The following is a 27,719-nucleotide window of genomic DNA, read 5'->3' as shown; positions in this document are numbered from 1 at the left end:
ACTGAATTTAGAAATATGCGTTATATGTTTAGCATTATTAGACAGCTTGTGCATATAGTATACGTGACAGTATATGTGATTGTGTTTCATATATTCTATAAAATCCAATTTCCGGAATGCATATAAATGTATTTTTGGGGTGGCACGGTATACACAAACGCTACTGATATTCACTATGCCTAGATTTGTAAATATGGACATAGTCTACGTGGAGTGGGTGTGATGTATTCCTATAGGTACTGTATCGATTCCCCTATTCCTGACCCTGGTTTGGTTAATAATTAACTAGCAGCCATCCAACGGTGCAAAAACCGTTATCTGATTAAGCCACACCACGGCACAGAAGCGCGTTATCTGATTAGGTCATAACGCATGCCATCTAATTAGACAAGCGATATTCCTCCAGCCCCTGATAAGGCATACGGAGTTCTCAAAACAAATCAAACCTACAGCGACCTGGGAAATTCCCATAGCCATTGTTTTGATTTCACCGAGAACTTCAGCAAAAAAATGTGCGAACGAGCCCGTTCATATGACATCCTTATTGACGTATATATGTCCATCCTTACGTCACTCTCGGCACCTTTCAGGTATAAATATTACCGACATTGCCTTAAGCAAACACATGCGGTGGTGACGAGATCGGAGCAGCGAGACGTGCTGAGGAGCCCAGCAGAGAGCGAAGCCCACAGACGCTGCCCCGCCTTCCTGACGCGCTGAGAACGAGACGCTGCCTTTCTCCTGCCGAGAAATCCAGCTCCGGCGCTTCCAAGCAGCCCTCGCAGGCAGCTGGAATATCAAGACCTGGGATAAGAGATACCAGCCCTCCATCATTCTAGATCTCAGGTACAGAACTGAATAACCCCTTGCAGAGAATTCTCGAGTCAGTCCCTTGGCAAAACAAACTTAACTTAAACTGCTACTTATCTACTCCCGCCCACGTATTAGGCTTAGGTCAGGTACATTGGGGTAGGCGTGGTTAGAAGCACCAGTTGAGTACGATTAGTCAAATGTATATATGTATGTATCTATTTTATCCATTTTAAAGTATCATATGGCTCAGAAACCATATCAATGCTTTTACAGTATTATTTTATAATTTTGTCTCTACTGTATGCACTTTACTTAACTACAAGTATTGCAATAATAGCGATTCATTTCTCTTGTATGAGAAAAGAGACTGATCAATAAATAACATCTTTTATTGAACCACGCCCATCTCTTATTTCTCTACAAACTGGTGAAACTAAGAATGCACGTACTGACTGAGTAAAATAAGTTGTCTATTGTTTTCACACGACTCTAGAGATACACTCTTGATTAGGGGAGAGCAAAGTTGTCATGTTCTATGGTTGTCAGAAACTAAATCCCTTCTTGTCTATCCAGGGAGGTTAAAATCCTCCTTGCCTATTCGAGAAAGTTTCTAGTGAACTCTGAGCTAGCTGGCAAACACAAAACTTTAAGTCTAATTTCGTCGGTAGAAGACCTAGTTAACCTCTGCCCTAGGTCTATACTATTGAAGATATTATTCCAATGCGCAGAGCCTATTGGGATAATAGGAACTACACTACACCGCTATCGCCCATGCTTTTTGCTATAGCGATAGAGACCCTGGCTGCCAGATTGCGGCAGCACCATAGCCACAGGGGTATTGGTTTCTCGTTCCGTTCCCTGCTCGTCACAATGTATGCGGACAACGTTACGCTCTATGTCCATCATCCTCAAGAGAACCTTAGCCCTCTTGTCTGGGAGATCATTCGCTTTGGTGGGCTGTCGGGCATCCAGGTGAACTGTAGCAAGTCGGTTCTTTTCCCCTTGACTGATGCCACTGTGCCATTCTCAATCTGACTATCCATTTGTGTGGGCTTCCGGCCCCACGTTCTATTTGGGCATCTGGCTCAGTAGGGACCTGGATGAACTGTGGAGATCAAACTTTGGGTGTGCGGTGGACTGGTCGGAAACCAGGATTCCATCCTCGAGCCGGCTTCCGCTGTCTTTGGCCGGCCGTATCGCAATCGCCAAAATGGTTGTTCTTCCTAAATTCCTTAACTTGTTTTTAAATATCCCCTTCACCTCTCATTTTTATTTGCAAATTATGCTCCCTAATCATTTCATTGGTCTGGGCGGGTACAGCCAAGAGTAGCTTACGGTATCCTTACTCTACCCATGTCTGCTGGCAGGATGGGCATGCCTGACTTCAGGCTTTATGCCCTGTGCGCACAGGCCAGCTTCCGGCACTTTTGGATCACCCTTATCAGCCTCATGTCGCTGTTGAGACAGATGTAGCTTCTCCCTGGCCTCTGTCCAGAGCTTTGTTTGCACCCGTGATGCGCCCTCAGGCTGAGGGTGACACGGTCGAGGCGCTTCGATGGGCCTGGTCTGGCCTGTTGTCTGGCATCCCTCTGCTCTCTGATAACTCCGTGCCCATAGTTAATCACCCGGATTTTCCTTCCCTTAAGGCCTCCAGCATGCCCAGGAATGCGGCGCGCTTGAGCCTGACGATGGTGGCAGACTATTATCCGGAGAACACCTTTTATACGCTCCCTGACGCCTTGGGGCCACTGGACACGCTCCTATTTTACCAGCTGTGCGTAACGAGCTGGAAGCTGCATCCTACTTTTCCTCAGCCCCACCCAACAAGCCGGCTCTGGATCATCTATACCTCCTGGACCCCGCACAAATTACTCACCAAATTATATGCCCTCACTCTAGTGTCTGCCCCCATTTCCTCTGATCATGCTTGGGAGGAATGGGGTGCTGATCTTGGTACTGACATCTTGCCAGCTGACTGGCTGTATTGCTGTAATCAGACGAAGAAGTTGTCACCGAACTACCGGCTTCGTTTACTCCATTTCAAGTACTTGCATAGGTTTTACCGCAACCCGGTGCAGCTCCACAAGCTCGGGTTCACTCCTGGTGACAATTGTGTTGGTTTTGCTGCTCCTGCGGCTGAATTCGCTCATCTTGCTTGGCTTTGACCTAGGGTCTCGGAGTTCTGGCAGGCGGTGTGTTCGGCCATTTCTGACATTACCGCCGCTACGGTGTGCCCCGAACCACCTCTGTGCCTTCGCGGTTTTGTCAAATTCTGCCCTGACGTCTCCCGCCATCTGATTGCGCTTCTGCTGGTCCTTGCTAGGCGTAGGGTGGCCATGTGTTGGGGTCGTAGGCCTGCTCCCAAGGTTGAGAGTTGGCTGGAGGACGCCTCTCGGTGCCAGACTCTCCTGTCGAAGTTCTGGGATTTAATGCCTGCTTGGTCCCGACCTGTTGACATCTAGGGTCATTTGGTTACCTACCTTCATTCCCATTCCCACCCTAGTGGCGCTACCTCTCCCACGCTCCCCGCCGGCCTTTGGTCCGCGGCGGCCGCCGGTGCTGGTCAGTGACTGCCTCTCCCCCTGCAAATGGCGCTCCGGCCCCTTTTTCCTTAGGCCTTCACTCTTCACTGCTGACACCGCTTTGTCTGTGTTTCCCCACGAGGGAGGGACCTTGATGAGATGGAGCTGTGACATTATCCTCATGATTATTTACTGTGCTGACAGTTGATGCCTATATGTAATGGAATGCTTGACTTGCTTTCTGTTTTGTATATTGCACTGCGATGTTGCACGATGTACTGTGTCTGCTTTGATTTTTCTCAATAAAGGTATTTTAATTTTTTTTTTTAAAGTACCTTGGTGTGTGAGTGGCTGTATTGGAAAGGGAGTGTCTGTGTGAGTGACTGTGGGTCTGTGAGTGATTGTATGGACATCTGAATGGCGATGTAAGCAGTTGTGTGGGTGTTTGAGCGGGTGTGTTAGTCCGTTGTATGGGTGAGTGAGTGACTATGTTAAGAGGCTGTATGGGAGGAGTGAGTAGGTATGTGAGTTTCTGAATGGGTGAATACGTGAGTGTGTGAGTAACTGTATAGGTGAGTGTGTAGCTGTGTGAGTGGCTGTATGGGTGAGTGAGTGGTTGTGTGAGTAGCAGTAAGAGTGAGTGAGTAGCTGTGTGAGCGAGTGGCCCTATGGATGAGTGAGTGGATGTGAGTAGTTGTATGGGTCTGTGAATGGATATGTGAGTGGGTATATAAGAGGATATATGGGGTGTGAGTCTGTATGTGAGGCGTTCTGTGGATGATGTCATCAGTGATGTCATTTGAGATGTTGATGTCATCAGGGATGTCACTGACCATGCCACGAGTGATTTCATATGTCAGGTCATAAGCAGTGCATTACAGGGGCGTAAGTTATAGTTAGCTCAGGTAAATATAACTGCTGAATTCCTATGGTTTTGTGCGTGTGTAACCTGAGCCTAATTATAACATCATAAACACACAGAGGATCTGATGGGAGGGGCACAACCAATGACATACTACTCCCAGTTCATAACTGAACCTCACACAAAGTACATCTGCTCAATAAAAGGAAAGAGGAACACTGCACACAATTATGTTGTAATGTTTATGTAGAACAATGTATTATGTAACTGTTCGAAAAGAGCTTCTTAAACCTGAAGATGACATGCAATTGGGTTCCCTCCTCAAACCAAGGCCACAAGATTCTTGGTGTGGGCTACAACTCCCCTAAGAGAGAGGAGAAGCTGAGGTGTTTTGGGAAAGTGAGAGCAATAGTAGATAGTGAGTGAAGGGGAGAGTGCAGAGAGGATAGTGAGTAAAACTGTCTATAGAAGGCCAAACAACCTTTATTCAGTGGTCCTCTGGGACAGGATTAAAAAGTAGAGGACCAGGGGTTATCAGCAAATATACCCACAAATAGTCAATTTGCTCAAAACCAATAATTGATAGCGAATCAAAATACACTGTCCACCAAATGATTAGCCTGTTACAAACATTGATGGACCGTATATGTTGTGGGTCCACTGTTTGTCTGCAAGGAATAGACAATACAAACATTACTAATGTCAAAGCAGAGCAGTGTCCAGTGAGTGAACTCTCGTAATCATCTTACCTATACTGGGAAAGAAGAGAATCCTCTCTCAAACCATAAGGGAGATGCCACTGTCGCATAACTAAAAAGTGAAACAACCAAGAGAGCGAGAAAGACCAACACATGAATCAATGGCATATTCACACGAAAAGCTACACGTGACATGCATACAATAAAGAACTACAATATGTAAATGGAGAACATGCAGCAAGTATGTAAATGTTTATTAATGTTAAACATATATGCCAAGGTGGAGGGGCGTGGCCGAACAGCCACGATGTCGGACGGTCTCCACTAGAGCTCCGTGCCCGGCCGGGCCTGATCCGAGATATACGGACTGACGGAGACCATCGGCTGGCTGCAGGACGAAGACCCGAGGCGGCACTGCACCCGGAGCACGAGCCGCCGAGCAGCGGCGGAGTGAAACGCAGGGGAAAGCCCTCTGCGGGACGCGCTGTTGACCAAGACACAGGGCCTGGAAAGCCGGGAGGCAGAGTGCTGCGGAGATCCGGACGCGGCACACCGGACTTGGGGACAGGCTGGAGGGCGACGGCCCGGATCGGGGGCGGAGCCGGGGCCCTGACGTGGGCTGGAGCCTGATACATACTCCCTCGCGGATGGCACTGAGAAGCAGAGGAACTGATAGCCCACGGTGAGGAGGACAGGGGGAGAGAAGCCGGTCCCGGAGCCCAGGCGAGGCCCCGGGATAGGGAGAGCCGCCATTTTGTAGGGAACGACCGGGAGGAGGCCTTGTGGTGACGGCCGAGCCCTCGTGGTGCACGGACCATCGGGGACCCGGTGCAGACTTGCCCCGCATCAACTGGCCGCTCTTTCCCCCCTCCCGCCCCCCACTTTGACCTCCGGCTGCCAGAGGACGGTCCGGGAAGCAAGCAATAGAACTGAGGCAGTGCTTCCAAATACGTTGTGGGCCTGCACACGAGGGGGCTGGGACGGAATAAGACTCCTGCTTGTAGTACTGGCCGTCTGCTGGGGAGGGCCTGGCTGTGGTGCGGCTTGCTGCCTGGGGGGCACCTGGGAGGAGTTGGACCCCACTCGACTCAACCCGGTGGAAGCTGGCTGGCGCTGCTGGTGGCCATTTCCTGCTCGGGGGCCCAGTACGGGACCTCTGCGATAGACGTACAGAGAGCCTGGCCCTATAGGCTGAACTGCTGAACCCGGGGAGCCGGACGACTCCAGGTGCGACCAGAGAGAGGACCGGACGCAACATGGTCAGGAAGGGCCAGAGGAACGTGGAAGGGCCGGGAGACTCGGCAGGGCCAACGGGAGCCGGAACGGGTGGAAACGGACCCGGCTCGATTGACCAGACAGGCCAGTCCACTCAACAGGCAGACAAACTGGACTTGATCCTCCAAGAGATCCGTGATTCCCGCCAGGCGCTGGAACAACAATTGGGGACCCTCACTAACAACTTCTCCATCCTGAAAGCGGACCACGGCAAGCTGGCGGATAAGGTCAAGGATCAGGGACTGGCAATAGCGGACCTTACGCCCACGGTGGCCGACCACGGCCAATCTATCCAGGACCTCCGGGGTCAGGTGAATGCACTGATGGAATGGGTTGAGGACGCAGAGGGACGCAATCGGAGGAATAACATCAGGGTAATTGGCCTGCCGGAAAAATGTGAGGAACCGAGCGGCGGAGGAGTACATGGAACAATGGTTTAAAGAGCATGTGGCGATGGACAGCCTCTCCCCATACTTCTGTGTGGAACGAGCGCACAGGATTCCGACGGGACAGCCCCGACCGGGGCGCCCTACTCGCCTTCTTATCGTCCGTATCCTTAACTATCGGGATAGGGACACCCTGCTGAGGAAAGCCGAGAAAAATCCACCATCCACTTTGAGAACCAGAGGGTGTCACTCTATCCGGACTTCACGAATATGGTGCAAAAACAGCGGGCAACCTACCTGGAGGTGAAGAAGAAACTGCGGAGTGCGCAACTGAAATACGCTTTGCTCTTTCCCGCCCGCCTGAAGGTCATTCATGGGAAGAAATCGCATTTCTTCGAGAGCCCTGCAGATGCTGAAGAGCGGCTAGAGGTGATGGGACTGGACGGCAGTCAGGAGGCATCCCAGGAGGCAGACGCGGGAGCGAGGGACAGGAATTCGGGAGGACGCCGCCGCTCCTCGTCAGGATCCGGAAAAGGGAATGTTGAGCGCGGCCCACCAGAGGGACGAAAGACGGGAGGCCATCTCACTTGCCGGCACCTTCAGGGAGGACCCGGCAAAAAAAAAAAAAAGACTCTGATGATACCACTGGACACTCAGACTCCGATACCAGTGTGCTGCTTTTTCCTACGATCACTCCTAGGGCTGCTGATGAACTCATGGACAATTGATTGACTGAGTGAGGTCCCGAACCTACTTCTTTGCAGCAGTTAATGCAGAGTATCCTTTTCTGTTTAATTAGATCTCGGGAGATAGATCCCTACTGGGATCCGGGTTGTGCGGGTGGGGGAAGAGAGGACTGTGGAATGGTCACTGATTCCAAGCTGAAAGCATGCCTCATCCTTAGAGGGGACACAGTAATGGGTGCCTCGGGATGAGTCCGGAAGCCACCTGTCATTGACTTTACACCTTTGTCTGTAATCACACTTCACTTCCCCTATAGCATTGAGTGCCTGGCCGGGCCACTGCTGAGCCAGCGGAGACTGTGACTGGTTACGCAATGGATACATGTGCGCTGGGCCGACCCCCCCCAAGGTGTAGGCACAACTATTTGGTTCCTTATGGTTTTATTGTTCAGGTTGGGCTCGGCTATGTTCACTGGCTGTGCCAAGTTTGGTTTTGCAATGTTGCTAATTTTTATAGGTGCTCTCTCCTGGGTTCGGCTCCCCGGGATCCTAGACACACGACCACCTCTGACTCTGCCTTTACCGCCTGCTGATCATGGCTGAGCAATCAGGTGTGTATACAGTCACTTCCTGGAATGTTCGAGGGTTGGGGGCGGTGCATAAACGACACAGGGTCCACGCTTACCTCCTTCGACAGCAGACACAGATCGCCTTTTTGCAGGAGACACACCTCACGACCTCCGAAGCTCAGAAGCTCTGGAAGAAATGGAGAGGGACTATATATTCTACATCCTATTTGGCGTTCTCTAGGGGGGCCACTATCTGGGTGCGCCATGGAATACCATTTAATGCGATAGAGGAGCAAGCGGATGACCAGGGCAGATATATCCTGGTTAAAGGGAACCTGGATGGCCAAATGGTTGTCCTGGGTTGTATATACGCCCCGAACTACGAACAGGAACTATTCCTACAAAAGGTCGGGAGGGCACTCTCCCTGTGGGCAGGTATCCCCTGGGTACTCGGTGGGGACTGGAACGCTGTGCTGGATCTGGCCCTCGATAGATCACACCCACCCCTACAGGCTGCTAGTGCAACCAAGCTTACTGACATTTTCAAGTCCTGGGTGGAGGGCTGGAACTTAAAGGATGTCTGGCGGGAGAGGCACCCCACACACAAAGAATACTCTTTCTACTCCCCCGTACACGACCTGCACACACGGATTGACCGATTCCTATGCTCCCACACGATGGTCCCGCTGATGAACTCCCCGGAATACTTAGCGAAGACCTTTTCGGATCACAGACCCCTCAAATGTGCTATCTCCTGGGGCAGAGTCCCGACTCCAGTTTCTACATGGCGTCTCAACCCCAACACCTAGAGGATGGCCCGTTCAAGGCAGCCCTTTCAGAGGCCCTAACACAGTACTGAGAGGTCAACTGGGATACTGCCTCCTCTAATTTGGTGGCCTGGGACGCAATGAAGGTGGTTATGCGGGGAGTGGTGATTGGGAAGCTGGTGGGTGCCAGGCAGGAGATCCACCGGAAGTTGTGTGACGTGGAGGGCAGGCTGGCAGAGTTGGAACGGGAGGTGGGGGAGGACCCAGGTAAAAAACAGGCCCTACAGGAACAAAACATTGTACACACTGAGACACTTGAGACACTGCGCATTATTGATCACAAAGCCTACTTGCACCGACAGCACACAGAAGCGGACCGCTCTGGGGCGCTATTAGCCCGCATGATCCGTGATAAACCGGACATCCCAGTTATTACCCAAATCCGTACCCGGGAGGGAGACTTAGCGGACACACAATCTGACATTAACTGGACATTCCACGACCACTTACAGGCGCTGTACGCCCGGACTGAGTCACTCAATCCTACATACATGACCGACTTCATGCGAGACCTCCCTATCCCTCAACTGTCGGCAGAGGTACAAAAATTGATGGAGGGCCCCATCGCCCCACACGAAATACGCGCTGCGATTAAACACTTGAACAGAAATAAGACCCCGGGCATGGACGGACTACCTGTCGAGTTCTATTCTACTTATGCTGACATACTGGTACCGGTCCTGGAACGAATTTATAAGGAGGCCTTCGAGAAAGGTCACCTGCCGCACTCGACCATGCAGGCCATAGTGATATCTATTCCAAAGCCGGATAGGGATACCCTGGAATTGACGAATTATAGGCCTTTATTCATGCTGGCCACAGAATACAAAATTCTGAGTAAAGCTATTGCCCTACGTATCCAACCCCATTTGACCACACTTATACACTGTGATCAATGTGGATTCCTGCCGGGGCGCAGCACTTCCTTCAACACGAGACGTCTCCACGCCATCATGACCGCGTCACCACCTGAGCTGCAGCGGGCCGGATGCATTGCATTGGACCTCAAACAAGCATTTGATTCGCTCTCCTGGCCCTTTATGTTTGAGGCCTTGAGTCGATTTGGGTTTCCGGCCCTGCTGCTGCGGTGGATCAGGTTGCTGTATACTAATCCCACGGCCAGGGCCAGAACAGGACGGTATGTGTCGGACGCATACACAATCCATCGTGGCACCAGGCAAGGCTGCCCCCTGTCCCCACTGCTGTTCGTGCTGGCGCTGGAACCCTTAGCCATTGCCCTTCGACAACACGCGGAGGGGATGGGCATACCAGTGGCGGGGACGTTGCATATTCTATTCGTATACACGGATGACATGCTACTGTACCTCCGAGACCTGGCAGCTGACCACACGCTATTGTGTGACACCTTCCGCCGCTTTGAAACGATATCGGGACTGGCCATTAAACCGGACAAATCGGTGGGATTCTATTTCCGTGAGGAAGCTGGCCCGCCCTCCATGCCGTTTGGCGCCGATGAGATCCCGGTAGCCCAATCCAGCTTTAATTACCTGGGTATTCGCATATATAGGAAACCGGAAGACCAACTAGATGGTAATATTAATAGGGCCATCACTGGTCTCCCGGGCAGTATCGGATTTTGGACCTCACTCCCCTTGTCGGTCATGGGCCGCATAGCGATAGCGAAGAGGGTCATGTTGCCACGCTTGCTTTATTATTTTGTGAACCTGCCACTGTGTATTCTGCGCCGCACTTTCGATTCCCTTAAATCCTTATTGATCACCCTAATATGGGGATCGGGCAGACAGCGGATTAGCCTGCGAAAATTACAACTCAGTACCTCCCAAGGGGGCCTGGGTGCCCCTGACTTTCAAGGATATTTTTATGCAAGTCAACTCCAGTGGTTGTCCTACTGGCTGGCCGGGAGAAACCTCCATGAAATAGGTTGGACGAAGGGTCGGCTTGACCGGGGTGAATTACACGCTTTGCTACGACCCAGGAGTAGGATCCCGCATGGATGCCACCCACTGCTCCGCACTGCCCTTTTATGTTGGAAGAAGGCACTGGCTTACACGTCCACGGCCCTGCCTTACGCAGATAATATCCCACTGTTGGGTATCCCGACGCCACAAGGGCGACTTACCAGATACGCGGTTAGAGAATGGACGGCAAGTGGGATCGAAGGAGTGGGCAGTTTCTTTGGGGGTGACCAATTGTTAGACCACCACACCTTCGTGCATACAACAGGGACTTCGGACAGACATTATTTGCTACACGCCACTGTTTCCCATTACATCAGGACGATATGGGCTCCACAACGCGCCCACCCACAGCAGCATGAACTGGTACATCTGATACACTACATGGGGGCTGGCGGCCACTTAGTGCGCTGGCTGTACACCGGGGTCAGGGCACATGCTGCACTCTCCCTTGACACGCTGCGGGCGACTTGGTCGAGGGACACAGGGGAAGAATTGACAGATAGGACTTGGAAATTGGCCCTAGAACACCCGAGGAGAGTTTCCAGAAATGTGAAATTTAAATATATTCAGGCCATGATCCTACACAGGGCGTACCTCACCCCGGTGCGGATCCACAAGATGTTCCCCGACGCTTCCCACCAGTGCCCGCGATGTCAGGCGGACGAAGCGGACTTCCTCCATATGCTCTGGTCATGCCCACGGCTAAGCGGGTACTGGACCGAGGTGTGCCAAACGCTACGAGAGATATCCCAGATCCAAGTTAAGGGGAGTGCGCTGTACTGCCTGACGGGAGCCCGGCCTCGGCCTAAACCACTAAAAACCAAGCTACGGTTTCTAGACCTGGCCCTTCTGTTAGCGATTAGGAACATAACAATGCGGTGGAAATCCCCGAGAGGGCCCCGGGTGGAGACATGGCGAGCGGACGTGGTGAAATGGGGTAGAATAGAATGTGTGGCCCTTAGGAAAGAGGAGGAAGGCGGGCGGCGGAAAGCCCCGATGGCACTAGACTGGGAGGTCATGCTGTTAGAGCTGGAGGGTATAGATCGGCCCCTGTCCCAGGACATATGAGTACATAACAGCCCCGAGGGAACAATGTGGGTTGCACAGGGCGCCGAGGCGGGATGGAGGGGGTCGGAAGAACCCTTGCTACATAATCCGGGCAGAGAACGGATGGCGCAGGGAGCGGAGACCGAACAAAACCAGGAGAGAGAGAGCACCAGGGTTTGTGGGGTGGGGGTGGGTTAGTTGGGGTGCGAGAGGGAGGGTTTAGGAATGCATCCTGATCGAAACAGAGACATTTCCTGATGTATACCACCCCGGATGGAACCGAACCGGGGGACGGGGCTCCGCCCCCCTATCTGTAGCGTGGGAGAAAAATGAAAAGCGTGATGTATTACATATCTGATGTGAAATCTGTACACCATTGTGCTGAGTATACATTCACGAATAAAGTTCTTTAAAAAAACATATATGCCAAGGTTTTACAAAAGTTAAAATAGTATACTTTCTGTACCACTAAGGAGTGATACTCTTTCTAACATATATTATGTGTGTGACTGTGTGTATCTGTTTGTGAGTAGGTGTCTGAGTGGCTATATGGGTATATAGGTAGGTGTGTGAGTACCTGTGTGGGTCAGTGAGTGTGTGTGTGAGTGGCTGTATAGGAGGATATGTTGGTATGTGAGTAGCTGTGTGGGTGAGGGTATCAATGTGTGAGTGGCTGTATGGGTAAGTGACTGGTTGTATGAGTAGCTTTATGGGTGAGTGAGTGGCTGTCTAAGTAAGTGAGTGGTTTGTGTGTGAGTGGCTCTATACAGAAAAGTGAGTGGTTGTGTGAGTACTTGTGTGGGTCCATTAATGGATTTGTGAGTAGTTGTGCAGGGTGTGAGTGGAGTATGAGAGGTTGGATGGGATATGAGTTGTGTGTGAGTGCATCTGTGGATGATGTAATTTGAGATGTCATCAGTGATGTCACTGACCATTTCATGAGTGATGCAATATGTGAGATCATGAGCAGTGCATTGTGGGGTTGTAAGTTATAACATAATTCACTTTCACTGGTTTTGTATGAGTAAAATCTGCGCCTAACTACAATACCCTGTAACCTTTGTTTTTTTCAATGATTTCTAAGGCTTTTTAAATTATATTTCCTAACTATAACGTTCCTGTAACCTTTGTTTTTTTCAGTGAATTTCCAAGGTTTTTTAAATTCTATTTCCTAACTATAATGTCCCTGCATACGTTGCTGTTTTTCAGTGACATTCTACCATTTTGTAATGTTATTTCCTAACCGCAACCTGTAATATTTGAGCGTGAGTGTGTGAGTGAGTGCATGAATGTCTCAGTGGGTGTGTGAGTAGAGTGTGTGTGTCTCACTTGGTCTGTGAGTGGGTGAATGAGTGTTTGAGTGGATGTGTATCTGAGTTGTTCTGTGAATGGGTGCACGAGTGTCTGAGTGGATTTTACACCATTTTCTGCTCATTACACCATAAGTCTCCCACAGTGGGACTGCTAAGATATGTTCAGAGGCCCACCCCCTTACTCAAGCACTCTGAAAATGCACCACCTGGTACAATACTGGTCGGGGGATGAAGTCCCCTTAGCTACTGAGGGTCCTTGTGGGCCAAGAACTCCAACTGTTGTCACCAGAAAGTCCCCCACAGCAGGATTATTGAGAACCCATCGGAGGCCCAGCCCCCTTTCTCATCCACTCTGCAAACGTGCCTCCTGATGCACTACTGGTAGGGGGATGAAGTCCCCTTGGCGGCCAAGAACCCCTCCTGTTACCAGAAGTAAGTCCCCCACAGTGAGATTGCTGCAACCTCATCAGAGGTTCCTCTCCCTTTCTCAACCACTCTGTAAACGCTTCCCCTGATGCACTACTGGTTGGGAGATCACGTCTCCTTTGCTGCAGAGGGTTCACTCTCTTTCTACTTGTTTCACACCGTTACATTCACTCTTTCTGCTCTATGCTGACCTTTATTTGGGCTCTGTTTGCTCATATCTGAGAGGTGGTGGTCCCTGGGGCTTTCATAAGCCCTAGGAGGGGGGCACCGTACATTACAGAAGTGTAGCAATGCGCTTTTCTTTCCAGCCAGAACTGCAGACCCAGCACTACTTCCAGTGAAAAATTCCCCCCAAAAATCCTTTTTTACCTCATCCAGGGTCCCTGCGGGACCCCTTCAAGAGGCCTAGGGGGTCAGGGTATTCCTACCCTACCAACTTCTCTTTTTTTGTGTTTTTTTGGGACTCTGCTGAAACTGAATCCCAAGATGGCTGCCAACACTTGCATGAAGTGTATTTGCCACTCCAGTGTACGCAATTCCACTGTATACACTACACTGGATGCTAATCCAGTCAACGCTACTCCTCCGTACGCAACTGCAGTGTACGCTGCTCGACTATATGTTATTCCACTGTATGCTACTCGACTATACAGTATTCCACTGTATCCCACTCCACTGTATGCAATGCTACTCTACTCTATTCTACTGTATGGCAGTCCACCATAGGCCACTGAAAGCTATGCCAAACTACTATACAACACTCCATTCTGCGTAGTTGCATTGGACGGCACTGTATGATATTCCAGTTTATAACACTGCACTGTGCACCACTCCCATGTACGTCACTCCACTGTATGCTAATCAACTGTATTCCCCTTCACTGTCCTCCACTACACTGTATTTTTTTTTTTGTAAAACTGTTTTTATTGCAGGGATAGACAAAACATTGGATTATACAGTGAGCACCATACAGTTCAGTGGCAATCTGTCATATTCGTTTCCCAGTTCCATGATACACAGCCATTCAGCCCACATCCCGGAGGCAGGGCGGCGTCATTTCTCCAAACTGATCACCGTGTGGATCGAGAACGATCTTATTGTAAGCTCAACAGGAACTCCTTACTCTGCTTTTAGTTATATAGTGTGACATCACCCTATTGGGTTGATCGTGATGTACGTAACCCACTCTAGAAACCCTGATCGTAGATCCCTCCCCTCCCCCCAACCGTCCCTCCCTGTGTCTGCGTCAGTGATCGGTGCAATCGTGGTACCCATATTGTGGGAAAAGGAAAAACGGAGTCAATGCTTCTTATTGGCTGTGTGCATCTGGTGAATTAGCCATCGGCGTGTCTAATCCCGGTCGGGGCGTCTCGTCTAGAGTCTCCTCCCCCTCCTCTTCCTCTGCCAGACTATCTCTCAGCGCCTGCACTAGCATTTCCCATAACATTGCAACTTCCTGCGCCTTGTCATTTGAGCTACGGCGGGCCAGCTGGTAAAGTATCGTGCCCTCCGCAGTCGCCCATTTCAGGAATTCATTCACCCATCTTCTATGTGTCGGTGCCACTTTCGATTTCCACCCTCTGGTCAGCTCACTTTTGGCTATCAATAGCCCCATATCTCTAAATTTACTCGTCAGCTTATTCTTCTTTGTGTGGGGGAACCAATGTAAGATGGACACTGCGCTATTATATTGTAACTGTCTGTCAGTGACTGTGTTCAGGGTCTCCTCAATTCCCGTCCAATATACCTGCAACCCCGGACAGCCCCGTAACATGTGGACCAGGGCAGCCCCTACAAGAGTACATCTGGGACACGTTGCATCTGTTACATGAAAATACTCTGCGATCTTGCATGGTGTGAGGTACGCACGGTGGAGTATAAATAGGTGAATCAATTGGAAGCGCGCATTTCTAGTGCCTTTCTTGACTCGCCGTACTAATTGTGTCCATGTAGTGTCTGGGATCTCTAATTGGAGGTCAGCTTCCCACTTAGTTTTAAGTGTCGTGAGTGGATGTAGGACGTCCGTATGCATTCGGCGATAAAGGCACGTAACAGCTTTAACCGTTCCCGCTGCCATCATGGTATACTGGCACGCTAGTGATGTAGTAGGTTCTATCAGTCCCTCACCCCAATGTGCCTGTATGGCTCTCACCATTGCTGCATGCAGTAGGTAGTCCCCCCTCGGGAGGTCATACCGTTCTTGCAGCGACTGGTATGGGGATAGTTCCCCATCCTCATAGAGGTCACCTATCATCTGCAGCCCCGCCTCTTCCCACAGGTGTAGTCTCGACCAATCGCCGCCATGCGGGAGCGCCGTCACCATGTCCAGAGGAATTTCCGGAGCATACGGGTGCCCAGTACCGGTCCGCCTCTGCGATCTGTTCCAGCATTGGCGAAGGGTCCGCTCCTCCAGGGAGAGCTCTCGCAGAAGCAGTTTCTGCTGAAGAGTGATGTATGCAAGGACATGACGGGGTGTGCCGAACTCTCTCCTCTGTTCCGGGCCGCGATACACCCTTGCGACCTCCTGCGTGAAGAATTGTAACTGAGCCGCTAAATAATAGAGCTCGAAGTCCGGGACCGCGAGGCCCCCCTCGTCCTTTGGGCGGGTTAGCGTCGTCAGAGCCACTCTATGTCTGCCAGCACCCCATAAGGACACCACCGCTGATTTCAGTTGTTTGAAAATCGTGCCGGGGATCCATACCGGGAGGGATCGGAAAAAATATAGGAGACGCGGCAGAGCAATCATCTTCAGAAGAGCAACACGGCCTGCCGTTGAGAGTGGCAAGGTGGCCCAGAAGGACATACAACCCTTCAGTGAGCGGATACAGCGGCCCACGTTACCGTCCAGAAGGTCTTTCGGGTCGTGGTAAATGTGCACTCCGAGGTAGCCCAGGCATTGAGGTTCCCATCGCAGTGTCTGGCGGAGTGAGGGGCACGTCTCCTCCCTCCGCAGCGGGAAGAGGCAGGTTTTCGGCCAGTTCACCCTCAGCCCTGACATATTACCAAAGTGCTCCAGCAGACTCTCAGCGCCCGCTACTGCCTCTTCGGTGTTGTCTAGAAAGAGGAGTAGGTCGTCCGCGTATAGGGAGATATAATGGAGTTCCCCCCCCTGCGCCAGCCCGGCGTAATAAGCCCCCTTCCGAGCCTGAGCCGCAAGCGGTTCCATCGCGAGCGCAAACAGCAGCGGGGACAACGCACATCCTTGTCTGGTACCTCGATGTATCTCGTATTGGTCTGATACCATCGATCCCACTTTCACTCTCGCCGAGGCGTAGAGTACCCTTGTCCACTGTATGTATCCCTCCCCTAGGCCGAAGTTGTGCATCACCGTATATAGGTAGTGCCATTCAAGGCTATCAAAGGCCTTTTCAATGTCGACCGCCAACACCACCGGGGACCGCGCCGCAGGCGGCGGAGCGTCCACTAATCGCAGTAACCTGCGAATGTTGTGTGTTGTGTTCCTCGTGGGAATAAAGCCAGATTGGTCTTTATGGACCAGCTCCTGTATATGAGTTAAGAGCCTGGTGGCCAGCACCGTGCTCAGTATTTTGTAATCTGTTGTGAGCATTGACAGCGGTCTGTAGGACGCCGGGTCTGTGCTCTCCCTACGAGGCTTCAGCAAGGGGATCATTATGGCTTCGCTCATCGACCGGGGGAGTCTGCCTGCTTCCTTGGCCTCATTATATACCGTCTGGAGTCTCGGAGCTAGTTGATCTAAGTATCTCCCGTAGAACTCTACGGGTAATCCGTCGATCCCTGGTGTTTTATTGCACGCCATTCGTTTCACCGCCCCCCGTATTTCAGACAGGGCGATTGGGCCCCCAGAGCATCCGCTTGTTCCCGCTCTAGGCGCGGTAGCTGCAGGTCGCTCAGGAAAACCTCCAACTCTGCAGCGCGATCACTCGGCTCCGCTCCGTATAATTTCTCATAGTACGCCCTAAAACAGCCCAGTATGTCCGATTGTGTGGTAAGGGTGTGGTACCCACTGTCCCGTAAGGCCAAGACCGGTTGGCTGCGCCTATTGGGGTTTGCCAACCAAGCAAGGAGTGTCCCTGTCTTGTCCCCTTCAGCTAGTGTCCTCGTTAGGTATACCTTATGGTCGAAACTACGGAGGCGTTCCATCTCCACCGCTACCGCTTCCCGTGCCCCACTCATTGACTCCTGTAGCTCAGGACGATTCGGTCGATCTAGTTCAACCTCTCGAAGAATACGCTCAGCCTTGTCTAAGTCATCTATTAATGTCTTGCGTACTCCCGCATATTTCCCGATGCAGTGTCCCCTCACCACTATCTTAAAGGCATCCCACTCTACCGCCCTGGAGGAAGCCGTACCCTCATTTTCCGCAAAATACCGGCCAATCCGCTCCTCGAGTTCAGCCCTGAATGGTGGATCATCTAGCGTGTCGGGTCGTAACTGCCATGTCGAAACCTTGGGGGGTTCAGTGACCCAGTCCAGTGTCAGGAGAAGTGGGTTGTGGTCAGACAATGTGCGTGTCAAGTATTCCGTGCGGGTCACTGCGGCAAGCACCAGGGGGGAGCATAGGAAAGAATCTAGTCGCAAGTGTAGGTCATGTATACTGGAGTAGAATGAATAATCGCGCTCAATGGGGTGCTGTGAGCGCCAACAGTCCGTCAGGGCCCATGTTTTCTGCCAGTCAGTCCTGCATCTCGCTAACCGATGTACAGGGGAGGTGCGGAGTGGTGGGTGTGATCTATCTAGTGTAACATCTTCCACGGTATTGTAGTCCCCTCCCATCAGCACTGGTCCAGTAAGATAGCTGGCAAGCCCCCCGGAAAGACCTGTAAAGAAAGTCGCTTGTTCCGTATTCGGTGCGTAAACGCTACAGAGCACTATGTGTCGTCCTCTCAGCAGTCCCTCAACAGCCACATACCTCCCATTGGGATCCACCGTGTGCCTAGTCACCTGAAGTGGGATTCCCGCCTTAATCCAAATGAGCACCCCCCTAGCAAACGCAGAGTACACAGTGTAAAACAAATGGCCTCTCCACCTGCGCTGGAGCGCCACCCCCTCCTTTTTGGTCAAGTGAGTCTCTTGCAGAAATGCTATATGCACCCCTCTACGAACCAGGTATGAATGGATCTTGTGTCTTTTCGCCATAGTGTGCAAGCCCCGTACATTCCATGATACACATTTCAACAATCCCACATTAGCCATTGTCCCGATGGAGAAAAGGAGAATTACTGGTGTGCAGCATCCTGATCACTGACTCGACCCCCCCCACTCTTCCCCAAGTAACCCCTAACTGCCCAACCCCAAGTCAACCCCAGAGCAACCCCAACCTCTCCAGGCCCACCCTCCCCCAGAACGGGATCCAATCTCAGAGGAATCGTTCCCATCCAAACAATCGAGCAACGTGCTCGCGTAGTGACTAATACACAGTCAGCGCTGTGTTGGCCTTATGGGCCGCGGGGTGCGCCAACAAGCCGCTGGGTCTATCAAGCGCTGTTCCCTGACCCCCCGGCCATTCACACATAGTAATTCCCAAAAACAATTAAGTCACATAACCTTCCGCTCCAAGGGCAATAATGATCTCAACAAGCCCCCCTCAGTCCCATTCGGTACCTTGTCCAGAAGTTCAACCCTCTACGATTTCCCCCGATGTCTGTGGCGTGATCTTCGGGCCCCTGGCTCCTCCCAGTTCAGATAAATCAGTGTCCGAGCCCGTGCCCTGGTCCTCCGAGCCCGTTCCTTTCTCCGAATGGGCCATCGCCGCCCCCGATACTTCTTTCACCGCTTGCAGCGCAGCCTTCCGTTCACCCACCGTTTGAGAGTTCGTCGGCCCCTTCAAGCCTCTTCCACACCCTCTGTGGCGCCTCGAACGCCGAAGCGATCGTCCCTGGCGCTCCTCCTCCGCCCGGAACCGGGCCCCATCTGTGCCAGCCTTGTAGGTGTCCCACCAGGCCCAAGCCTCCGAAGGCGTCGGGAAGAACAGGGTGTTCTCGTCAACCAGCACCCGGAGTCTGGCCGGGAATAGTAGTGAGGACTGTATGCCTTCCGTTCTGAGCTCCAGTTTCAGAGAAAGGAAAGAGGCGCGTTGTCTTTGGGTTTCGAATGTGTAGTCCGGGAATAGTGTCACCTTGCTGTTGTCGACCTGGAATGGGCCCTTCTCTCTCGCCCGCTGCAGTAGCAAGTCTCTGTCTTTGTAGTGGAGCAGTTTTATGATCACAGGTCGCGGGGGGAGTCCCGGCTTCGGAGGTCTCGCCGGCACCCGGTGCGCCCTCTCTAGCGTGAAGAACGGGGATAGCCCCTCCGGGGCCACCACAGTTTGCAGCCATTCCTGTAGGTAGCTCACCATGTCCGTCCCTTCTGTTTTTTCCGGAAGGCCCACGAGGCGCACGTTGTTCCGGCGACTGCGATTTTCAGCGTCCTCTGCTCTCCTCTCAAGCGCTTGAATCCGGTCGAGCGCGACTGCTAGTTTCCCATCTATCACCTTCTGTGCTGGCGCCAGGTCCTTCAGGGTGGTCTCCGCCTCCTTGACCCTGTCCGATAGTTTCGCGTGGTCAGCCCGCAGGAGCCCCAACCCCTCCGACACCTGCGCTATATCGTGGTGCAGGGCGTCTTTCGTGGCTGCTATGGCTTCCAGGATCCTGTCCTGCATTTGCTGTAGATCCGTCGCAGGTTGCACGGGGTCCTCCGATGCGTCCGTAGTGGGGGGCCCATCCCCTTTGGGGCCCTTCGGCTTACCCATATCGCTCCCGTGTCGGCGGGCCGAACCCCCGGGGATCCGCGGCGGGGGAAAAAACCCCTGTGTTGAGGCAGTCCTCGTGGCTCAGCTCCAGGCCGAGAAAGCAGCCCCTCGGGTCCCCAGTTGCGGTGCCAGTGCCCTAGTGCAGGGTATGCTCAGGATCCCCAAAGAAGGCCGATCCTCGGCGGGCAGGACACGGGGTGCAGCCGGGAGCAGCCGACTCCCACCGGGGTCCCACCGGGAGGAGCGTCGCAGGTCCCCTCCAAGGTAATGTCTCTGCGTCTTTTACTGGGGAATTCCCGGTTCCAGCGCAGGAGGGAGTCTCCACTACACTGTATGCTATTCCACAGCTGCTGCAGCTGCAGGTAAGAGCTGGGGGCGGTGGGACCAGCTGGGGGAGATTTCGAGAGACGACCACAAGGGAAAATTAAACAAATAGTTTTCCCTCGTAGTCATCTCTCGAAATCACTCCCAGCCAGCCCCACTGCTCTTACCTGCAGCGGCCGCGGCTGCTAATCCAGAGTATGGCACTCCACTCTACAACACTTCAGTGAACACTATTCCACTGTATGGTAATCCACTCTTTTAAACTCCACTGCACGTTATTAGACCGGACGGTATTCCACTGTACACAATTCCACTATATGCTACTCTACTATACGGTACTGCACTTCACAGCACTACAGTGTATGCTTCTGCACTCTACGCGACTCCACTGTACGACACTTTCCTCCACTCTCTAGAACTGCACTCTATAAAAACGAATTGCACTATATGACACTCTATGAGTATCTCCTTCAGTCTATCTATGGACACACCACTGTCTAACTCTAAAATCCAATCTATACCGATATACTCTATTGTACAACGCTCTATTCCACTAAACAACACTTTTCAATACTCTACGATACAACACTCTGGTCTACTGTACAAATGCCACTCCAATTATAACGCTACGCAGCTACACTATAATCCAATCCATGCCACTCTACTCCATTATACGCAGATACACTGTTTTATACTTTACTCCACACTATGTTACACACCTCCACTGAACTCTACTCCACTGTATGACACTTCACTTGGCAGAACGCCACTGTCCAACCTTCCACTCTACACAGCTCCATTTTACAACACACTACTGTACTCTATGCAACTCCACTCTGCAACACTGTTTTCTGCTCTTCCCCATTACATTCAACTACGTTGCACTCAGTTTCACGATACAATACTCTACTCTACTGTATGACAAACTCTTTCATTTTACTGACCGACACTCAAATTAACAAGACCAAAATAAATAACACGAAAAACTACGAATTAAAACACATTTTTATTAAAAACATTAAAAAATCAATTCCATGAATAAACAAAGGTTAGGTATAAGTTATATGATGACCTCTCAAATGACATCACTGATGACATCATCCAGTGACTGTGAGTGTTTTTAAAAACGTTTGAGTGTTAAATATATTTACCAAGGTATATTGTTGAATCAGTGGGTGTATGAGTCCCTTTTTGGATGATTCAATGGGTGAGTGACTGACTGCGTAAGTGAGTGATTAGGTATCTCAGTGAATGTATGGGTGAGTGACTGGTTATGTGTATGTCTGTATCTCTGTCAGTTGGTGTCTAAGTGGTTGTATGGGTGTATGAGTGGGTACGTGAGTTTCTGTTTGGGTAAGTGATTGGTTATCAAGTACCTCTATGGGTGTAAGAGTCTCTGTGTGGTGGGTGCTCGGGTGTGTGACTGCCTGAATGGGTGAGTGAGTGGGTGAGACAGTTGCTCTATGGGTTAGTATGTGTGTGAAGGGTTCAGTGAGTGAATCTGTGTATGGATTACACCCCCGCAACGCACTGCTTATGACCTCAGATGCTACATCACCTATGACATGGTCAGTGACACCACTGATAACATCACTGATAACAACTCAAATGACATCCCTGACGACATCATCCAGAGAACCACTCACAAACTCACCCAGATGCCCATACATATCTCGTATGCCTACTCACACAACTCAAACTCATACAAGTACTCACACAACCACTCACTCCTCCATAGAGCCACTCACACACCCACTCATAGAGCCACTCATACAACCATTCAGTTGTTTGCCAGGTGCCCCCTTTGCGCAGTGGTTGAGAAAGGTGGCAGGCCTCTGGCGACATCTCCTGTGCCAGACGATTTTACATTTTTTTAAATTATATTAGGGAAGGGGGCGGATCACACACCCGGGCCTGGCCTCCATTGTGGGTGCCCTGGTCCCACCCAGGGCACCCAGTCGTATCTGTTGGGGACCACGGGGAGCCTCAAGGCAGCAGCGGTTCCTGCTGGCTCCCCGCCTCCTGCGGGAGTCGGCTTTGCTTTTAGACATAGGGAGCTGCTTTCATGCAGCTCCCTGTATCTGAAAGCAATTCTGCTCCGCTTCCAGCAAGCAAGGAATTTTCAATGCTCTCGCTTGCTGGAAGCGGAGTGTTGGCTGTGGCTTGGCGAGAGTGTTGAAACATCTGCCAAGCCACAGCAAACGGGCAGCCCCTTGCCCACACCTGGACCCATGTTAATTCCTATTTTGATGTGCCCATTTGGAATACATGTCCTATTTTTGTAATTGAATGACTATATATACAATTATCATTGTGGCCAGGTGTATGTTTGGACGGTGATTTTAACACTGATCCTAACCTTTGCTAAAGATTGTAAATAATTCTTTGTCACTTCTTCAGATTCTTCTTCCTCATACTTTAAGCACCAACAACACTTCTGATCACTTCTATCTTTGCACGTTCCTTCTTGGGGCACCTTCACTTATGAATGCAATCGTTTACTATTGTGAATTATCAATAATATTCATGTGAACAACGAATAATAACTCTTTGATTGGCAATGAATTAAATTGCTTGGTAATAATTGAATTTGGTCTGTTGCTCTTTCTCCTTTCTTCAATATTTAATACAATGAGCAGATGAATCATAATAATATGCTCTAAATGTTTTGGATTTATTGACTAGGTACTGACTATTGCAGCTTTCAAATTGAGGTCTAGGACCATTGTTTCTTTTATATCTTTTATATCAAGCCACAGCAAACAGCTCTGTCCCAAGGGTGTCCTGGGGGGTGCTGGTCCCCTGGGCCATTTCTGGCTCCAGGAGGGGGCCACAAAACCTCCCTCTTTTGTTGGAGTTGCCCAGGGGAGGTGACAGTCCCTGGGCCGAGAACCGTCCAAGAGGGGTCAGCAAGGCCCCAAAACGCTTTTAAAAAATAGATTTTGGCTCTGGGGAGGTGGTGGTCCCCGGGGCCTGGTGGGGTCCCTGAAGGCCATCTATCACACACCCCAGGGAGATGGGGGATCCGTGAGGCCCCCTGAATTGTTTCTTTTACTCCCAAGAAGGTGGCAGTGCCGGGGCTGTGAGGGAACCATAGGGCCCTCGCATTAAGGTAAAAAACCTGGGAGGTGTTGGTCCCCTGGGCACTGGGGTCCACAAGTTTGCTTTAAATAATAATGGCCACATGCCCCTGGGACTTGACCCACCCAGGGGTTCACAAATGAAAAAGCGCGGGAGCTAGAGCTTCTCTTTTTTAACATTTTTCAGCGGGAGCCACACCGCCAGCGCGACTTCAGCTGAAAGTTTTTTTTACAACTTTTGTTGTCCTGGTGGGTTCCCTCTGTCCTACCCCCCAAAAGGCCTACAGGGTCAGGTTATTAAATTAATACCTTGCCCCTTCTCTTAATTTTTATTGTATTTTGTAGCACTCGGCTGCCTATCAGATCTCAGCATGGGATCAGGAGGGGTTGCAGAGCCTTTGCGTCCCTTATATATACAAATTTGGGTTTTGGTTAATATCCCTAAAACTACTGAATGGATGTGCACCAAATCACACATAGGCACTTCCCTGGACCAGTATCTACTCTCCTGCCAAATTTGGCGTAATTCCGTTCAGCAGTTTGATCTATGGCTGTGCCTAAAGTTCTAATGGCAATTAACATGGACAAACCACGTGCTGGGACCCCCAAAGTGAGCGCCTTATTAGTTTTGAAATTTTCGCGAGAATTCGTAAAAAAACGCTAAAGTTATTGACAAAACAAAAAACACTCTTCCTATGAAAACTAGGTCCTAACTGTGACTACCTAGTAGGTAATATAAAACAAATATAGATAGATAGATAGATACATAGATCGAACAAACAGCGACCATTCCGTCTAACTAGTTGCAAATACTGTGTTGTTTATAATCCGTAGGATCTCAACTGTACCGCCAAAGCCGACTTTCACACCAAAAGATTGTGAAGACCAGAAAAGAGTAAAAAACATACCTGTGTGGACTAAAGGGGAAATTAAAGATTTTTTTAATCTCACCCTTCATCGGGGCCTGGATAATTTAAAGATTCCTCCACAAATACACCTGAGTGGGAAAAATACTGTCCATGCAAATAGAACACTAGCTCTACAGTGCCAGGTCTTTTCTGGCAAATCACTTTCTTTCAAATCTTTGTGTTTCAAACCTTCTTAAATATATTTGCCAGGATTATGAATTCTCTTCAATAAGAATGTCCTTGAGTTCCAAGAATTATATGTAACTTATTTAGCCCCCAGTTCACGTTACTGTTCATTCATCCTCACTTTTATGCTCTCCATGTATTATTTTACAATCTTTATGACCTGCAACCTTCTGTATTCCAGCCAAAGATTGAGTAATTTATGCACAATAAATAATTACAGAAATTATACATCATATGAATACACTTATGGTATATGCCATGCAAAGATTTTACTAGTTGATTACTTATTATAACCTGGTATTTTTTTATTTCCATTTGATTTTCTAGTTTGAATGTTGGCAGTGAATTACACGAGAAAGAGCTGATTAAAGAAAAGACCAATGAAGACACCCCTCAGTCCATTGCAACTTACCACTGCCACAACAACACCAAAGCGCACGAGGCCAGACAGAAGGAGAAGAGCACAGCCAAGCGAAAACTCTACATAGCTACAGTAATTTGTCTGTCCTTCCTCATTGGAGAGCTTGTAGGTAAGTACACTTTAACGTACTAAATGAACTTTTAAGGCACCATTCACAAACTGCATTTTGTAGCGCGTGAAGTAGTACTAGAGTAGTACTACTTAATTACCACAAAATGCAATTCACAAACCTATAAGCGGCAATCTCCTAATCTTCAACATTTACTGAGACAGAGCCTACCACATGTAAATGTACTACATAGTAATAAATGTGTGAGGGGCCATAGGGAGTGGTTGGAAAGAAGGGCATACTTACTACTATATGATAGTGGGTTAGGGAGAAGTAAGGAGGGTTTTTGAGAGTGCTAAGAACGGGGTTAGGAAGGGATAGACACCTATCCACAAAATAGTATGACCATTGCTATTAAGAAACTCCACTTCTAGAGTTACTACAGCCAAAAAGGACCCAAAACAGTAGTAGATGTTCTCCAGCTCAGACCTGGAGTAAGTACAGCATTAACCATGGCCAAGCCCTGTTACTGCAACACTCTCCCATAGAAAATCATGGAAGCAGGGACTTAAAATAAAACCCCATAGGAAATCATGTAAAAATAAATTAATTTATATTGGCTTTTTAAAAATATGTATGCATTTAATGTAATATTAAAACAATTATATGTAAGCAATAAATATTATTTCATGATAACATTTTAATAATTACAATTTAATTTAAAAATAAATGTAACTTCAATTTAAAAAAAATACTTTACATTAATTCTATACTGTGTTAAAATATTTTTTTATTGAGGTTTGAAGTAACATACAAAACAAACAGCATGGTTCCCACACACATACAGTGATTTTGTCACTTGCATTTACATCTATATGTTAATATTGACCACCTGCATAGCCAACAAGAGAAAAACATCATACCATCAATGACTGCAGCCAATTAGCAATGTATGTTTAGGCAGTTGGCGGAGGTTTGTACCCCTGAAATGATTGAAGAAGTTAATATCTTTATTGTGTAGTTTCTTTATTTCTTTTCATTGTTACACCTCGTCACAGTGAAAAACAGACAGAAAAATAGCCAACACATATTTCGCCCGGTGGTCGGAAGACCGACGGCTTTTTCAAGGCTGAGGAATAGTGAAACCCACAGATATACAAGCAATATATGCACCAAAAGTGCAACATCAGTGATTAGATTGGGTGAAGCCCCAAACAGTCGGTATCCAGGAGGGTAAACAGTCAAAATATCGAGTATAAAATATCGAATGGACATAATATCGAGTTTAAAATATAGAATGGACAAAATATCGAATGGACAGAATATAGACATCAAAAATATCGTTTTTAAGATAGGTAATGTAATATCGAATGTTAAAAATATAGGAAGTTAAAATATCGAAGTATATAATATAGGTTATTAAAATTATCGAATTTTTAATAATATCGAATTTTTATAGTGTTTTTTATGTTATGATATGTGTGAAAAGTGTGTATTTATGTTATAATTTATTTTAATTAATGAATTTAGTTTTTTTAATTTTTGCGTAATTTAATTCTGTAGCGGGTTGTGGGTTTATAGGGGAATAGGGTGGGAAGTAATTTAATTATAATTAATTAAATATGTAAATGTATTTATTGGTATTCATTTTTATTTAATTGTTAATGAATTTATATTTGGTAATTAATTAAATTTTAATTGGCAATTAATTTTAATTAATCGATTAGTTGCTAAACATGTTAATTTTACTAATTTATTTTCTGTAGCGGGTTGTGGGTTTATAGGGGAATTGGGTGGGAACTAATTTATTTATAATTAATTAAATATGTAAAATTATTTATTGGTATTTATTTCGAAATAATTGTTAATCAATTTTTTATGGGTAAATAATTAAATGTTAATTGCCAATTAATTTTATTTAATTGATTAATTGCTAATTATGTTAAATTTACTAATTTATTTTCTGTAGCGGGTTGTGGGTTTATAGTAGAATAGGGTGGGAAGTAATCTATTTATAATTAATTAAATATTTCAATTTATTTAATTGTATTTAATTTGAATTAATTGTTAATTAATTTTTAATTGTTAATTAATTAATTGTTAATTTGTAATTAATTTGTAGTAATAGGTAACTAATTGTAATAATTAATTGTAATTTGTAATTTAAATTGATTAATTATTATATTATATTAAATTGGTAATTACTTTTAATTAATTTTGTATAGATATTAATTTATATATTTTTAAATAATATATGAAGTATTTACTTTTCCTACTGTTGCACTCTCTGGAGTGGGAATAGTAATTTTTACCCCTACGCTATCCAACGTTTTCCCTACTGTTGCACTCTTTCGAGTGGGAATAGTAATTTTAACCCCTACGCTATCCAATGCTTTCCCTACTGTTGCACTCTTTGGAGTGGGAATAGTAATTATAACCCCTACGCTATCCAACGCTTTCCCTACTGTTGCACTCTTTGGAGTGGGAATAGTAATTTTTACCCCCACGCTATCCAACGCTTTCCCTACTGTTGCACTCACTGGAGTGGGAATAGTAATTTTTACCCCTACGCTATCCAACGCTTTCCCTACTTTTGCACCCACTGGAGTGGGAATAGTAATTTTTACCTCTACGCTATCCAACGCTTTCCCTACTGTTGCACTCACTGGAGTGGGAATAGT

At 48.6% G+C, this 27,719-nt stretch overlaps 1 protein-coding gene across 1 annotated transcript in view; it reads left to right on the top strand.

Moving 5' to 3' along the window:
• Positions 1 to 27,719, top strand: part of SLC30A8 (solute carrier family 30 member 8) — a 408,809-nt gene that overhangs the window by 185,793 nt on the left and 195,297 nt on the right. The window contains exon 2 of the mRNA XM_078685565.1: positions 24,896 to 25,098. Within this exon, the coding sequence (XP_078541691.1) occupies positions 24,896 to 25,098 (203 nt within the window). The remainder of the gene's footprint in view (positions 1 to 24,895; positions 25,099 to 27,719) is intronic.

Source organism: Lissotriton helveticus, chromosome 4_1 (genome assembly GCF_964261635.1).
Source record: "Lissotriton helveticus chromosome 4_1, aLisHel1.1, whole genome shotgun sequence".
NCBI lineage: Eukaryota > Metazoa > Chordata > Amphibia > Caudata > Salamandridae > Lissotriton > Lissotriton helveticus.
This window is presented reverse-complemented; position numbering and strand designations above follow the sequence as displayed.